The following is a 15,723-nucleotide window of genomic DNA, read 5'->3' as shown; positions in this document are numbered from 1 at the left end:
ACATAAAGTCTCTTTTTGTGTCCAGAGCCACCTGAAATATTTTCCAGTTTCCTGACACATCCAGCTTCGCCAGGCGCCTAATTATAATCTCTTTGTAGCGGCTGGAACATGATTATTACACACACTGAGTGTTTGTCAGGGAGCCACAAAAACACATTGGAGAAAGAGGTTAATTTTCTTGGAAGCAGAAAATTACAGAAAACTGTAAACATACTGTCTTGCACGTTGATCAGGATTTTTAACGCTGATGCTTTCCTGACATATTATAGCATTTACTGCTTTGCACTTACCATTTTGGACTGATGTCAGTCCATTCCTCTCATTATGAGAGAGAAGGGGACAGACTCAACAGAATCGCATTTTCAGAGGGAGCTATTTTGGGGACTGACCTTTTGCAAAAATTGTTCTTATTGCTAGCTTTCCTTTTTCCAGGTACAGCTCCATGGGTTACAACAGTTGCAGCAGGTAGCCAACCAACTCTTATAACTCATTCTTATGGGATGAATCAGCCACCGACCTTCAGCCCAGCAGTCAACGTCCAAGCCCCTGTCATTGGAGTCACACCCTCACTCCCTCCACATGTTACCCCCCAGCTTCCATTAATGCCAGCTCATTACCAGCTTCCGCAGCAGCCTTCACGGCCTCTCAGTAACATGGTTGTGAATCTGCAAAGCCAGCCTTTGTACACAAACAGTCAACCCATTACTATGTCTTCTATGACTGGGGTTGGTCAGGTGACTCACCCAGGCCATGGGGCAATAGGGAATGGTCACATGACTTGTCCTATCCTGCCTCCACCACCACCTGCTTTGCCTTCAGCTGCCCTACCTAATAGTGTTCCAGCCACCAATGGGCAGGCTGCTCCTCAGCTTCCTCCTAACCCGACGGGCAATCAGGACAACACAAATGGGGTGCAGATGCTACGGACTGTTGGTGTGGGGAAATACGAGTTTACAGATCCATGGCATCCAAAAGGTAAGTCAGCCCAAACTCTTCATATTTTTTGGTAATCGGTACCTTCAAGGATATGTCCACTTTGTGGAGGGTAATAAGATAGTAATATTGAAGTTCTGCCAGCAGCCGGAACAAGAGGAAGACCTGCCAATTAAAGCATCTATCATGTTGACAGTCTTGCACCAGCACTCCGGCATCTGTTTTCCTGCTTTGTATCTGAGGTAGCTTTTCATGAATTAAAGATGATAAACTGGCTCTTCCAAGAAGACAGAGGGGGGAAATGTGCTTGTTTTGGAACTGAATGACACTTTCCAAAGTATCTCAAATAAGTAGAGATTCCTATATTAAGGCACATGAGACTGCTGTTGCTCTTTGTCATGGATTTTCTTTTATTTCTCTTGAGAAGCACTTTCTTATAAGTCACACCACCATCTTTCTGGTTTTTGTTGTGCTTTTTGAGTTATGCCGTTTCATATGAAGTGTAGAATTTTTCTTCATTTAACATTTACTAGAATTAGGTTGATATTCCAGTCAGCTCTAGGTAGTGGATAGATTAATCAGCCTGAAAAAACAATATGGACATCCCATGGGTTTTGCCATTCAAAGAGGGTATATTACATAGCATAGTTGAAATGAACCTATGTGAAACTATCAGACTCGCCGAGTTGATGTTAGGAAAGTCCCCTGGTGCAAAGAATTAGGTGTGCATCCAATCTTGTTTGGATTGACTCTGGGAAATCAAGAGGGCAAGGAATCAGCAAATGGGCAAAACCAAATCAAATCTGTGCTCTCTGCAGTGTGTGTGTGTGTGTGGGTGGGTGGGTGGGTGGGTGGGTGGGTGTCACCCTTTGCTCTGTCCCAGATGGATCAACATTCTAGGTATACGCCAGTTTTAAATCTGTCAAGAGGGAAAATATATAGGTGCCAACATATTTGGATAAGGAAACTGAGGTCATGTTGTGTGTGTTCATGTCTATGTGAGATCATTATGTGTATGTGTGTGTGTACAATGTGTGTGTGTGTGTGTGTATGTATGTATAGTACCATTAAAAATTATGTCTAACAATGTGAAAGACAAGTAATCTCTCCTTTTAAAAATATAAAGAGCCAGGTATTTAAATTAGTTTTTAAAATTTTAGACCCTTATATTGAGGGTTTTTATGGATACATGAAAATATTGGATTTACTGCCAAATTCTTCCTTGTATTTCTAAAAGTTTTAAAGATTATTTTTATCTAAGTAAAAAAAAAAAAAGCAGGAAAATTATAAGGTTGAAAAACTATCTCAACAGTTAATAAGAGAGGATCTTTCAAATATTAAAATGCTTTGCTGATAAAATTCAAATGCTAATATATAATTCATGAAAACTATTCCTGAGCATCAGAATAATTCCATTTTTTTTCTGTAGATGGTTCTTTAAAAATAGACAGAAATACTAGTATTTAATATCCATGTTCTGGAACTATTTTAAGATAATGTTCCTCTCCTGTGTGTCCTGGGCTAAGCTTACGAAAATAAGATGAGCCCTTTCGATAGGAAGGTCTAACACAGATGTTTTCATCCTTCCAATTCATACCTAGAATCGAAGAGGAGCTCTTTTCCTAGAAGGTGTGTATCCCATGTAGTGAAATGGAGCCAATATTCACATTTACCAATGACAGTCTTAGCTTTATCTATGGTAATAAATTGTAGGGTAGGCAACTGTTTTCTCATGAATTAAATTTTACTAGGTTCCCAGTTTATAGTCATCCCCATCTGATTTATTCTCCCTCATTTAATAATAAGGAGAGATTGAAGAATTCATATACTAATGCCCAGGGATGGGTTCTAAATTTTTTTACTACTGGTTCTGTGGGCGTGGCTTATTTTGTGGGTGTGGCTTGGAGGTCATGTGACTAGGTGGGCGTGGCTAGCTGGTCAGTCATTTCTGGAAGGTCCTCGCACTTATGACCAGTCCTCGCACTTACAACCCGACTCATTTGTTTGCTTTTAACACTGATCAGCTGTAGGATGGTCCTTTGAAGCCCCGTGGCAAGAGTTTAAACAGTTTTTTTCCCTCTAGTCATCAGCTGGGACTCAGGAGGCAGCAATAGATTGGGGGTGGGACCAAATAAAAGGTAAGAATAACGTGGGGGGGGTGGGGGGGGAGGGTGGGGGGGGAGAACCGGTTCGGTGATGTCATATCGTCACCGCTACCAGCTCGGCCGAACCCACCACTGCTAATGCCTGAAAAACAAAAGTAATTTATATATTTATTTATTTATTGGTAATGTTGCCAGGTGTCCACTATTTGAGCGGACAGTCCGCTTTTTTCACATTATGTTCACTATTTTTTTTCACAAAATAGTGGACATTTTTTTTTATTCAAAAGCTTTATGATGAAATTAAAATGTAATTTAATATTTTACATATTATTATAATATATTTGATGTTTTGAATTTTAAGTAAAGTTTTGAAGTGATTATTTTAATACGTGTTAAAATGTTTTTAAGAAAATATATAATTTAATTGTAATTTTTTTTTATTTTTTTTTACTACTTAACCCCAACCCCCCCCGCTTGTCCGCTATTTTTTGGAAGCAGACCTGGCAACCCTATTTATTGGAGGATTCATTTCCTTTCCTCCTTAAAAGCATGTACTTTGAAGCTATAATTGCACTTGTCAGATCTAACATCAAACAAGTACATTTATAATCTAGTTAAATAAGAAGAAATCTTCAATTTCACAACTGTTTAGAATGAAAACCTTAATATGAATGATTAATGAAAACCTTGTTTAGAAGGTTTTTGTTGGGCTTTTTGAGTTACGCCATTTAGAATGAAAACCTTAATATTAATTATCTTGCATTCATAAAGAGAGTAGTTTAATATCCCACCTAGATGTTTTGCATTTTTCAGATCTGATTAATTTCAGATTTGTATGTGGCTGGCTGCATGTACTCAACAAAAGGGGACAGTTATGGTTTAATTATACAAACAAAAATGTTTCCGCTAGTTTTTAGAATTTTTCTCCCTTACTTGGGGTGAATCCCAGTATGCATTATAAGGAAGTTTGGCTACAGATGTTTTTTAATTGTTTTTCATAGTCTTTTAGTTATTATTCCCCCATCTCATATAGAAAAGCAAGCTTCCCTATTTTACCATTTGACAGTCTACTTCAGGATAATAAAACTGGTTTGCAATTTCTCAAATAAAAGAATATGTCTTGCCAGTCAATATGTAGGATACTGATGTTTATACATTATTAGGGAACTGGTTTAAAATTGCACATTTTGTTTTTCCTAATTATGTTTCGATCAGATGAGTTGTATTCTTGTAGGATCTCCACTAGAATGCACTCAAATATTTTTGTCATAAGCCATTTCTATTTTATAATACAGTAGAATATTTCTTTCAGCGCAAAACAAAAGAATTAACTGGATATCCCATTTGCAATAGGTCAATGTTTTTCCATGGAATAGTGGAAATTAAACTTTTTTGATTCATCTAATTTCCTTTAAATATTATTCTGATTTGCTTTAAATATTCATTATTATCAGAATATATGTCAGTTGAAAATTTAATTGGTTTCATATAGTTGATAGTGATGGTGCAGAGTACCTTTAGATATGTTAAGTATTTAAATGTTTAACCTTGCTACATTATTTTAATAATATTTTCCTGTTACATATATTAAGAAATTAGAATTGTATTGATGCAATTATTGGAATATTTCTCTCCTTTATGAAATGCTTAAAAGTTATTTCTCAGTCATGCTCAGTATTTCTATACCATCAACATTAGAAAATGCCGTAGGTAAAGTAAAAACAGCTGCATGTGAGTTGAGATAAAATTTATGCTCCTAAAAACAAATTCTGCCTTCATTGTCGATCAGAAAGGTCGGCAGTTCGACGGTTCGAATCCCTAGTACAGGTCTCCTGCGTGAACAGGGGGCTGGACCAGATGACCTCCAAGGTCCCTTCCAACTCTCTTACTGTTACTGTAGGTAACTACATAGAAAATTAAGCCCAGTGTTCCTTGTTTTCTGCAGTTGCCTGAAATCTAGAGAGACTGAGAAATAACATCAGGTTTAATGTCATTGGGGCCTATAGAATATTGGGTCACAAAATCTTTCAGGTGTCGTAGAGATAGATTTTTAAGTTTCTATCATTTTGGGTCTCTATTTTAAGTTTAATTTATCCCAATATTAGATAACAACATTAGATAAAATTATGTTTTAATTCCCACTGAAATTAGACTAATCGGTTGCTCTAAGGAATTATTTAATCAGCTGAATAATTTTAAGGACATTGCTTAAAGCATTTTATAACAACTATGAGGAAATGCATTAGTTCACAGACAGTATGTTTAGAAATTATTAATCAAACACTTGTATGAAATGCTAAAATCAATCTGGTGGTTCCTTCAGATATGTTCGACTGTTTGTCTATCTCGCCTTGATGAGCATCATCCTTACATCTTTCTCATTACATTAAATATCTGTCCCAAATGAAGTTTATATTTGTGTTATGAGAATAACTCATTTTTCCAACAGAAATATTTGGTTAATATTTGATTCACCGTATATTCTCAGCAACCCTGTAAGTATCTCCTCCAAAAGACCCAGAAAACTCACATTTCATTTTACCAACCATGAAAATATCCTTTAGATGTTTTCTAAAAGAAAATTTCTTGGTGGCGCAGTGGTTAGAGTGTAATACTACAGGCTACTTCTGCTGATTGCCAGCTGCCTGCAATTTGGCAGTTCAAATATCACCAAGTTCAAGGTTGACTCAGCATTCCATCCTTCCAAGGTGGGTAAAATGGGTAAAATTATTGGGGGCAATATGCTGACTCTGTAAACTGCTTAGAGAGAACTGTAAAGCACTGTAAAGCAGTATATAAGTCTAAGTGCTATTGCTATTGCTAGAAAGGAAAATGGGCATATTGTGTGTATGTGTTGTTTGTATGGAAGAATTTTTGAATACATATACAATCTTCTTCAAGAACCCTCTGAGTTGAGGGATGTACAGGTACTCCTTGCTTACCAACTGCCTTGTTTAGCAACCATTCGAAGTTACATCAATGTAAAAAAAAAAGCAGCTTCATGATCAATACTTCCCTTCACGACTGTTGTGGTGTCCCACAGTTATACTATCACCATACACAACCAGTGTACATTTACAACACGAGTGTCTTAGAAACTCTTTTGCTAAATATTTTTGCTACTCATGTAATTGTACAATTTTATCAATTTTTAACACTTTGGGTAATTTCTTCGAATTTTATTAGCTGCCCTGAATATTCACTGATGTGGAAAGATGGAGAATCTATCAAATAAAGCAGTATAAATAAAGTAGAGCAGAAGTATTCCTTTGTACTTTTTGTTTTCAATTGCTCCATCCAGTAGGTTTCAGCTGTATTCAGCTACATGGGATCTTCTCTATGATGGGAATAGCTTTATCTGTTGAATATAAATAGTGCAGATGGCAAAGTTCACTTGCCTTTTTTTAAAATAAGTATTTTATCTAAATTCACATATCTTTGCATAAATGGGAAGGAAAACACTATGGGAGACAGCTAAGACCCAATGATTATTTAATGCATGTAAACTGTTTATTATAAATAATAATAAATGTATATAGAGAGGGCACAAAAAGAGAAACACAGATGGCTCTCCAGCGCTTGGCAGACTCTGGGTCAGAGATTAGAACCTCTTTGCTTCTTACCTATTTCAGCAACTGAAATAATTTAAATGTACTTCTTAAATTAAAAACCTCTTGTTAAACAGACTCTCCAGTATCCATGTTACCTGCAAACCAGTCCTATATGCATATTCCCATTTTAAATTCCAACATTTCAGTCACAAACATTTTATTTGATTCCTCATATCTTGAAGCACAACAAGCTGACTACATTCACATTCACATTCACATTTCTGACCCAACGAATTGCAGGATCGTGCTATATTATAAGCTCACTGCATTTTCTTTTTGGTAGTGTGTGTGTGTGTGTGTGTGTGTGCGTGTTACATAAAATCTCCAGAGATGGGAATTAATTTAAATAACTGAAACTGTGATGGTAGGTAGTTGACAAGCTGCCAACAAAAGAGCGGTTCAGTTAAATGCTTTGTTAGCTTCTGGAATAAGAAGCAAAGGTAGCACTAGAGAAGATTGCTCCTGAGCATCCTCTCTGTTCCTGCCAAATCTCTGAGGAGTTCTGGATGATCAAGAGGGTAAAGAGATGCCTGGGGCATTGTTGGTAGAGGATAAGAAGCATGCATGATTAGATATGAACATGAGCTCAAATTGAAGCCAACTTTGTGGCAGCAAAGCAAAATTACTTCTTTGCTTTATTGCAGCTGAGGGATGCCAACCAACTGCGCCATTTAGAGGTGCACTCCCTACTTGGAAGAGGTAGTCTGGATGGCAAGTTGTGATTAACTGGCTGATCCTTTTATGGATCAAATTGTTTTGCAGTCAGTTTGGCAGCTGGATAGACAAGGTCCACTGAGGTGTCAGAGGTATCATCCTGTGATGTTTTTGATCCTGTGCATCCAGAAGACGTAGACAAGGTTTTTAGCTTTGCCACTTGTGGACCTGACTTTTGTCCTCTTGGCTGGTTAAAGTGTTAGAAAGGAAATCTGATGTTGCATACAAATTACAGTCAGCACTCAGCACCTGTGGAGGGAGTAGGAACAATCAGAAACCATGAAGGAGATGCCCATTTATCTTCTTATCAGATTCATTGCTGTTGGTTGAAGAAAACGTGGTGGGGCATCACTTACAAACAACTCTAAAAGATTATATACACACATGGCAGTGTGTATGGAATGAAATATACATGGGCATGGAATAGAAATTCTGTTGGTCATCCTCATGAATGCCCTCTGGCAGAATTCGGGTAGAGACTTGTTTGCTTTGGTTATATTACTTGGAACCCTGAAAACAGCCATCCTCATCCATCTCTTGGCAGCTCTTGACCATATTACTTTCTGGGGCTGTTTGTGAAGGTTGGGAGACATGATATTATAATGGTTCTACTCCTTCCTGAATGGGCAAATCCAGTCAGTAATTATAGGGGCAAGAGATCAAGGCAGTGCAGTATAGGAGAAACCAAGGTTTAGTCCTCTACCATGTCCTGTTCAACATCTTTACAAAGGTCTAAAAGAGCCCATCTGCTCTGCTGATGATATCCTATTACCGTGTTTCCCCGAAAATAACATCCTGTCTTATATTTTTTTGAACCTTGAAAGAAGCGCTTGGCCTTATTGCCATGCGCTCAAAAGCCTGATTGGACCTATTATTAGGGGATGTCTTATTTGGGGGGAAAGGGTATGTATAGGTAGACCTTGGTTGACAATCATAATCTGTCATTAAGCAATACAGTCATAAAATAAAATAAAAATCCCATGATCACTCTGACTTACAACAGTAGTTCTGGTTGCAGTAATTAAGCAAATCACACATGGTAATTATGCACAACATCACATGTCTGGGCCTTGCAACTTTCTGGCAGCTTCCCCATTTGTTTTTTGGAAACTGACAGGGAAGGTTGCAAATGCCAATCACGTGAGTTGCAGGATGCTGCAACCTTCGTATCTGTGCACCAGTTGCCAAGCGGCCAAATCATAAATCATGTGACTTCGGGGATGTTATGGTGACCCCAGCTTTGAGGACTGGCCATAGATTTGCTCATTCAGTGTCATTCTAACTTCAGTTCAACTCATTTCCTTAACTGAGGGCTACCTGTATTTCTCACTTGAATCTAATGAAAGATGTAGTATTATCCTGACCATTGATTTGAAGGCTGTCATTGTCTGGATGGATAGAAAATTACTCAGAGAACTCAAGTTAGATGGAGATGTCGTTGACCCTCTTAAAACCCCTCTCTCCCTGTACTATAATTCATTTTACAAGAAGCTTGCCTTTCAGACTTCAACTGATGCAAAATACAGACGTCCTTGTATTTATTGGACAATCTCTAATGCCATACAACGCTGCTGCTGTGGGAACAGTATTGCCAATTGGCCATAACGCTCTGTAAGTCTTAAAGCCTGAAAATTTACAAGACTGGCTATCTCAGAAACATTCTGCTGTCCCAACCCCAAAAAAGTGAATATTAGTTGAAGACTCATTTATCAATATATATGATAAGGAAAGATCAGAAGTGGACATCCCTGTCTGGGATATTTTCTCCTTTGGAAAAGCTTGCTCCCTGAAATGAGTGTGGCTCCCAATTTCATTCCTCTTCTGGCAACTTACAAAAACTTGGCTTTTCTTAAATGCCTTTGGAATCCGAGTGCTGCAATATGTGATTGTTATTACCATAATTTTTTGGAGTATAAGACGCACCAGACTATAAGACGCATCTACCTTTTTTGGTGAGGAAAACAAAAAAAAGAAATCTCCCTCTGCCTCTAAGCAATTTTGCCTCATTGCAGCAAACAGCAAACAGCCTGCTTTACTTTCATTTTTGTTTTCAGCATAGCTTGATTAGCACAAGAAAAAAAAAAATCTGCTCCAGCAATTTATCTCCTTGCAGCAAGCAGCAGAGGCCCGGGCAAAATAGCTGAGAGCAAAACAGCTGAGAGTCGGGAGGCCGATCCAATCAACATGTGCTAATTAGGCTGTGCTGAAGCTGAAACCAGCTGTTTCTTCTTGCTGCTTGCAGCAAGGAAGTAACTGCTGGGAGGCAGAGGCCAAAGAGTGGGGCCCAGTGGGTGGGTAGGGCTACAGTCGGTTTATAAAACACACCTAAATTTTCACTCCCTTTGGGGGGGGGAAAGGTGTGCCTTATACTCCGAAAAATACGATATGTGTTGGGTTTTTATTGTATTCTACTTTATTGTCGCCACACTCTCTACCACCCAACACCCTGCTGTGCTGCCTCATCTTGGCAGGGGAAAGAGTCTGGATGAGCAGACAATGCTGGGAATCCATACCAGAAGTATATAACTTCGGTAGGATCACCCAAGCTGTGAAGGTCATTCCAGTTGCCCAGTTAAAGCAAGCAGGCATCTGTATTGGACAAAAGCAATCTAGGAAAATACTGGAGACAGATACTGATGTTGACATGTAGGAAAAGAAAATATGAAGCTTCAAAGACATGGAACATGGCATGTAAGAAGCATAAACACGGGAAAGCTCACCACTGTGACAGATTTAACAGAATAACAGACAAGGAAGTCTTCTAGGGCAACCCCCTGATCAAGCAGGAGACCCTGCATGATTTCAGAGAAATGACTGTCTTAAAAACCTCCAGTGATGGCGCATCCATAACTTCTGAAGGCAAGCCATTTCACTGATTAATTGTTCCAAATGTCAAGACATTTCTCCTATAAGATAAATATAAATGTTATTTTATTCAGGTTCAATGATACCCACCTCCAACAAACTTTGAGCAGATTATAAAAATAAAGAGCAATATAACAACAAAATACAATAAATTAGACTAAAAGAAAAATTAGATGAATAGCTACAAAGTAATTGCAAGAGGGCCAGACAACATCACAAAATGTAAAGCATCACAAACAAGGGAGTTCCATCCATCTTACCCCAATATCTTACCCCAGGTTTTCAAGGCCTTCTACCATTAGAATAGAACCATATGGGTCTCAGCGGAGAGGGCTTATTCCAGAGGGTATACCACACTATACAGAAGGTGGAGGAGGAGCCTGGCGGCGCAGTGGTTAAGGTGCAGTATTGCAGGCAAACTCTGCTCGCAGCCTAGAGTTCAATCCTGGTGGGCCTCAAGTTTGACTCAGCCTTCCATCCTTCCAAGGTCAGTAAAATGAGGACCCAGATTGTTGGGGGTAATATGCAAATAATGCTTAACATTGTAAACTGCCCAGAGAATGCTATAAAGCACTATGGGGCGGTATATAAGCCTAAATGCTATTGCTATTGCTAAAGTGCATTTCCTAGGTACCGAAAGTCACTGTTTAATCGAGGGGAGCAAAGAGCATGCCTGCCCTGTCAGTTTGTACCAGTCAGGCATAAATCACTGGAAACCGGTGATCCTCAAACAATTGGCTGATGCTTATAGAAAGATGAAATGAAATAAATACATGTTGACATCTTAGACATCTTTAAACTGAAATGTACTGGAATTAGGCACTTGAAGTCAGAAGATCTGACTTCAGTACATGAAAAAACAACCTGTTGCTTTCATAGTCAAGAAATACTATATATAGCTGTGATGGCGAACCTATGGCACGCATGCCAGAGGTGGCCCTCTCTGCTGGCATGCACGCCGTTGCCCCAGGTCAGATCTCCATGGCGTTTCTTTCGTCAGCTTCTGTTTCCCTGCAAACGTTTCCCTGCAAACGACAAAACAGAAGCTCACAAAACAGAAGCTCACGAAAGAAAAAGATCTTACCTCTTGCCACGCTGCCAGTGTTGGGATGCCTGCCGACCAGCTGGTCTTCGAGTCTCTGCTGTGCATGTGTGCATGTCCACACATGTGTCCACATGTCCACACTTGCATGCACATGTCCACGTATGGGCGCACATGTCCATGCATGCACATGCATGCATGTGCACGCCTTTTAGTTTGGGCATGCACACGCACGCAGTTTAAAATTAAAATTACTATATAGCTGTGGAGAGGAAATATATCATAGACTAGCGCACAGCCATGGCCTTTGTATACCTACAAAGACCAGAATCATGTGGGCCATGTTATTCCCTATTCCAGTGATGGCTAACCTTTTCCGGACAGAGTGCCCAAAGCGCGTGCCATAGATTCGCCATCACGACCCTATTCTATGACATTCTATGCAAACAAAGTTGGACTTTAAAGGAGCAGGATAGAAAAACTGTTGACAATGGTGGACTTTTGTGTTGGAGAAGACTGTTGAAAATATTCTGGACAACCAGGAAAACATATCAATAGGATATTAAATGAATCTCACTTGAGGCACAAATGACCAGGCTCAGATTATATCCGATTTCAGATACATTAGCCAAAGAGTTCCTGGAAGAGGCTCTAACACTGGGAAAGCTAGAAGGCAAGAATTTAGAATAACTTTATTGTCACTTTGAATGTACATTAATCGGCATATATTAAAATTTAATTTCATTACATGGAGCTCTCAAAGGGTGTCTATCTTATTCTCAAAGAGAAAAAGGTGATAACCAACAGCAAGTTGAATGGATTCATTGTGGCAAAGGAGACTTGAAATAATAGGTTAGGGATAGATCATTTTGGAGAATATCTATGTGGTGGGTAGGAATCGAAAACAACTTGATGGCACATATTAAGTATAGGCTGTGGAGTAATTGGTTTATATCTAAATGAATTGACTCAGATTAGTGTAAAAGATCACACGCCAAGGTTTTATTTCTGTAACTCTTCGGTGTCCTGAGAAGGGTATCAAAAATGTATATGTATGCTTTGTGTTGCTTTTTGCATCATAAGCATTCTTGTGAGCATTGTTACTTGCGCATTTTTAGCTACTTATCCTGTACTTACAGGACGACACGGGGGGCTCAGTGTCTAAGGCGCTGAGCTTGTCAATCGAAAGGTCAGCACTTCAGCAGTTCAAATCCCTAGTGCCACGTAACGGGGTGAGCTTCCATTACTTGTCCCAGCTTCTGCCAACCTAGCAGAATGCAAGTAGAAAAATAGGGGCCAACTTTGGTGGGAAGGAACAGCATTCCGTGCGCCTTTGGCATTTAGTCATGCCAGCCACATGACCACGGAGACATCTTTGGACAGCGCTAGCTCTTCAGCTTTGAAACAGAGATGAGCACCATCCCCTAGAGTTGGGAATGACTAGCACATATGTGCGAGGGGAACTTTTACCTTACCTGTACTTAGTTCTGGTTTTGCCATGATTTCCTCTTGCAACATCCTTTGTTTCCTATTGCTTAGTGATTGATTATGTGCCATGAAGTCAGTGCTGCTTCTTAGCAACCAAGGAGATAAATTTTCTCCAGGAGATGTCCCAATCTGGTCTTTCAGATTGTCCAACAGTGCCTCTTGCTTAGTATTTTTGCTCGTTCTTTGCTTCATATCATGCCACTCACTCATGCAAGCAGAATTATATTTCAGGTCATATCTCAGAGATATCTTTATGTGGAAAAAGAAAATAATTTGATACATCAAAGGCAACATTAAGAATTTTTTTAAAAAAATAGTTGTTTACATAGATCATCCTCTTGTGATTTATAATTAGCCTTGGGAGGATTCATTTTTTAAAAGGAAGAGAAATAGTATTGTTCCTCTTCAGTAATTAAATGGTAGCCTTTTATTCTTTTTGGGGAAGGAAAAGAAATATACTCCAACTGCTGTTGCTTTTCTAAATAAGTAATTATAAAAAACACAGCACATATGAGATTAACGGTAGCCATGAAGCTAATTTCTTCCATCTATCATCAAGCAATTTATGCTATCTTGCTATCCCAGATCTAATCTAGTTTATTTGTTGAGCCTTGATTTAAGTACACTGACACATCTTGTTAGAAAAATACTGCACTTACATAACCTATATTAGTGTCAACAGAAATATAATCTGTTGCCTTCATGTCTCTGAAATTAACAAATTTAATTTGGTAACAAAAGTAACAAAAGTAATTTCTACTTATAATGTATTTTTTTCCTATGTAGAATTGGTACTGTTTTTTCACTGAAGTTTACTGCCAATTCCAACGTTAACTCTGAATGAAGATGTACCACTTTTAAGGAAGAAGTCTGGGACTTGGGGGCTTTGATTCACAGCTGCTACTGGATAGGCAAGTAGAGGCCATGCCATGGCCAGTGCTATCTTTGCCTGGGTTTGACTAGGGCAGGGGTCAGCAACCTGGGGCTCTGAAGCTGCATGTGGCTCTTTCACCCCTCTGCTGTGGCTCCCTGTCACTCAAAATATGCGTCACAACCACCAATGTGCGACACCCACCAGCATGCAATTTTTTGAGCTTTTCAACCCCCGGTAGGCCAACCATGGATAAATCCAAGAAAAGAAAAGTTTCAGAAGAAAACAGAATGTTCAATTCAACTACATATGCTAGTTTTGTGGCCGCTCAATAAATAGTCAGGCACAGGAAGGGTTTTGTGGCTCCCGGTGTTTTCCTTTCTATATGAAATGGGTCCAAATGGCTCTTTGAGTGTTTAAGATTGCAGACCCCTGGACTAGTGTGACAGTTAGGACGCTGCCAGGAGGAGAAGGAATTTGCCATGGTAAATAAACCCTTATCACCACACAACTGGATGAGAGGTTCTATGTGAGGCTGCCTCCCAGAAAGCAAAAACACTCAGAAATTTGCAGTTGATGCAAAACAGATTAATACTTTTTGAATTTTGCTCAAAACAAGCAGAATACAACAATGCATAAAAACTGCTATTACTATTTTTACTGCTACAATTTCTGCGTCCCTTCTAAGATGGCCCTAAAAGTAGAGCATCTGACATAAATTCAAGAAAAAGACAACAAAGCTAAGCATCACCATAGCTAGGTCTGACTTGGAATTAATGCATAAAGGTTAAGCTGGGAAAGGCACTTCTTGGCTATAGCTGCCATATACTGTAACCTCCAAAGACCCCTTTTTGGGGGGGCATTATCCCTCCTCCCCCACACATACAAATGTTGGAAATTACTTCCAAAGTTAGTGTACTAATGGGGAACATTCATAGTTTATCCATATTTAAGCCTTATTTTATTAGTTCGCATTGGGCCCGTTGCTGCCCATGTCTTCCCTAATAGTAGCAGCTGAAAAAGATAAGCAAGGGCATATCCATATGTGTATGGCAATGTATTCTGTATCTCCTGATGAGCTTGCCCAGTTGTTTCAGGTAAACTTTAAATAACATGAGGGACAAACTCTGCGGAATGCTATAGTCTAATATCATGGGGCTGAACCAGTGGTAAAATCCAGGTTTTTTTACTACCGGTTCTGTGGGTGTGGCTTGGTGAGCGTGGTGTGGCTTGGTGGGCATAGCAGGGGAAGGATACTGCAAAATCTCCATTCCCACCCCACTCCAGGGGAAGGATACTGCAAAATCCCCATTCCCTCCCCACTCCAGGGGAAGGATACTGCAAAATCCACATTCCCTCCCCACTCTGGGGCCAGCCAGAGGTGGTATTTGCCAGTTCTCCTAACTACTCAAAATTTCCACTACCGGTTCTCCGAACTGCTCAAAATTTCCGCTACCAGCTCTCCAGAACCTGTCACAACCTGCTAGATTTCACCCCTGGGCTGAACAAGATTCTGCCAGCTTTATCTTTTGTAACCAATCTCTGAGGAAGAATTGAGGAAGTATCTTAAAATATTCTAATCCTTTTTCTGCCAGCATCCCAGAAGGATACCATATTTGAGGGCATCACACTACTGAGAGGTACATTGAAACTTTTAACAGTGGCTTTTATTATTGGAAGCAACAATTTAAATACACTACGTGTCTTTTAAAATGGTGATATGAGGAAAGCGCAATAACAGGTGAAAAGTTTAGCAGCAAGTATTTCCAAAGCTGAAGTTGAGAGGTTCAATATAAAATAGAGATTAGGAACCTCTCGTTTTTCAGGTATTGCTGAACTACAATTACCAGCAGCCCGAAGTCAACATGCTGAAGAATGCTGGGAACAGTAGTTCAGCCACTTCTGAGAGTGCCACACTGATACAAAAGATATAGATATATATCGCACATATCTTCTCACAGTTGATCTAGTAACAATATAATACTATTTGCATTTGTGTATTGCTGACGCTTATAGCATTTTCCCTCAAACAACCAATATATGATTATATAGAGGCAATCCTGAGACACTTCACAGAAAAGCATTTTAGTCCTC

The 15,723-nt window shown here is 39.3% G+C and overlaps 1 protein-coding gene across 7 annotated transcripts in view; it reads left to right on the top strand.

Moving 5' to 3' along the window:
* KLHL29 (kelch like family member 29) overlaps positions 1-15,723 on the top strand; it is a 426,037-nt gene that overhangs the window by 268,384 nt on the left and 141,930 nt on the right. For all 7 annotated transcript variants that reach the window (XM_034432194.3, XM_060689303.2, XM_060689304.2 and 4 more), the window contains one exon: positions 433-975. In XM_034432194.3, the coding sequence (XP_034288085.1) occupies positions 433-975 (543 nt within the window). The remainder of the gene's footprint in view (positions 1-432; positions 976-15,723) is intronic.

Source organism: Pantherophis guttatus, chromosome 1, assembly GCF_059756535.1.
Source record: "Pantherophis guttatus breed Tessera chromosome 1, ASM5975653v1, whole genome shotgun sequence".
NCBI lineage: Eukaryota > Metazoa > Chordata > Lepidosauria > Squamata > Colubridae > Pantherophis > Pantherophis guttatus.
This window is presented reverse-complemented; position numbering and strand designations above follow the sequence as displayed.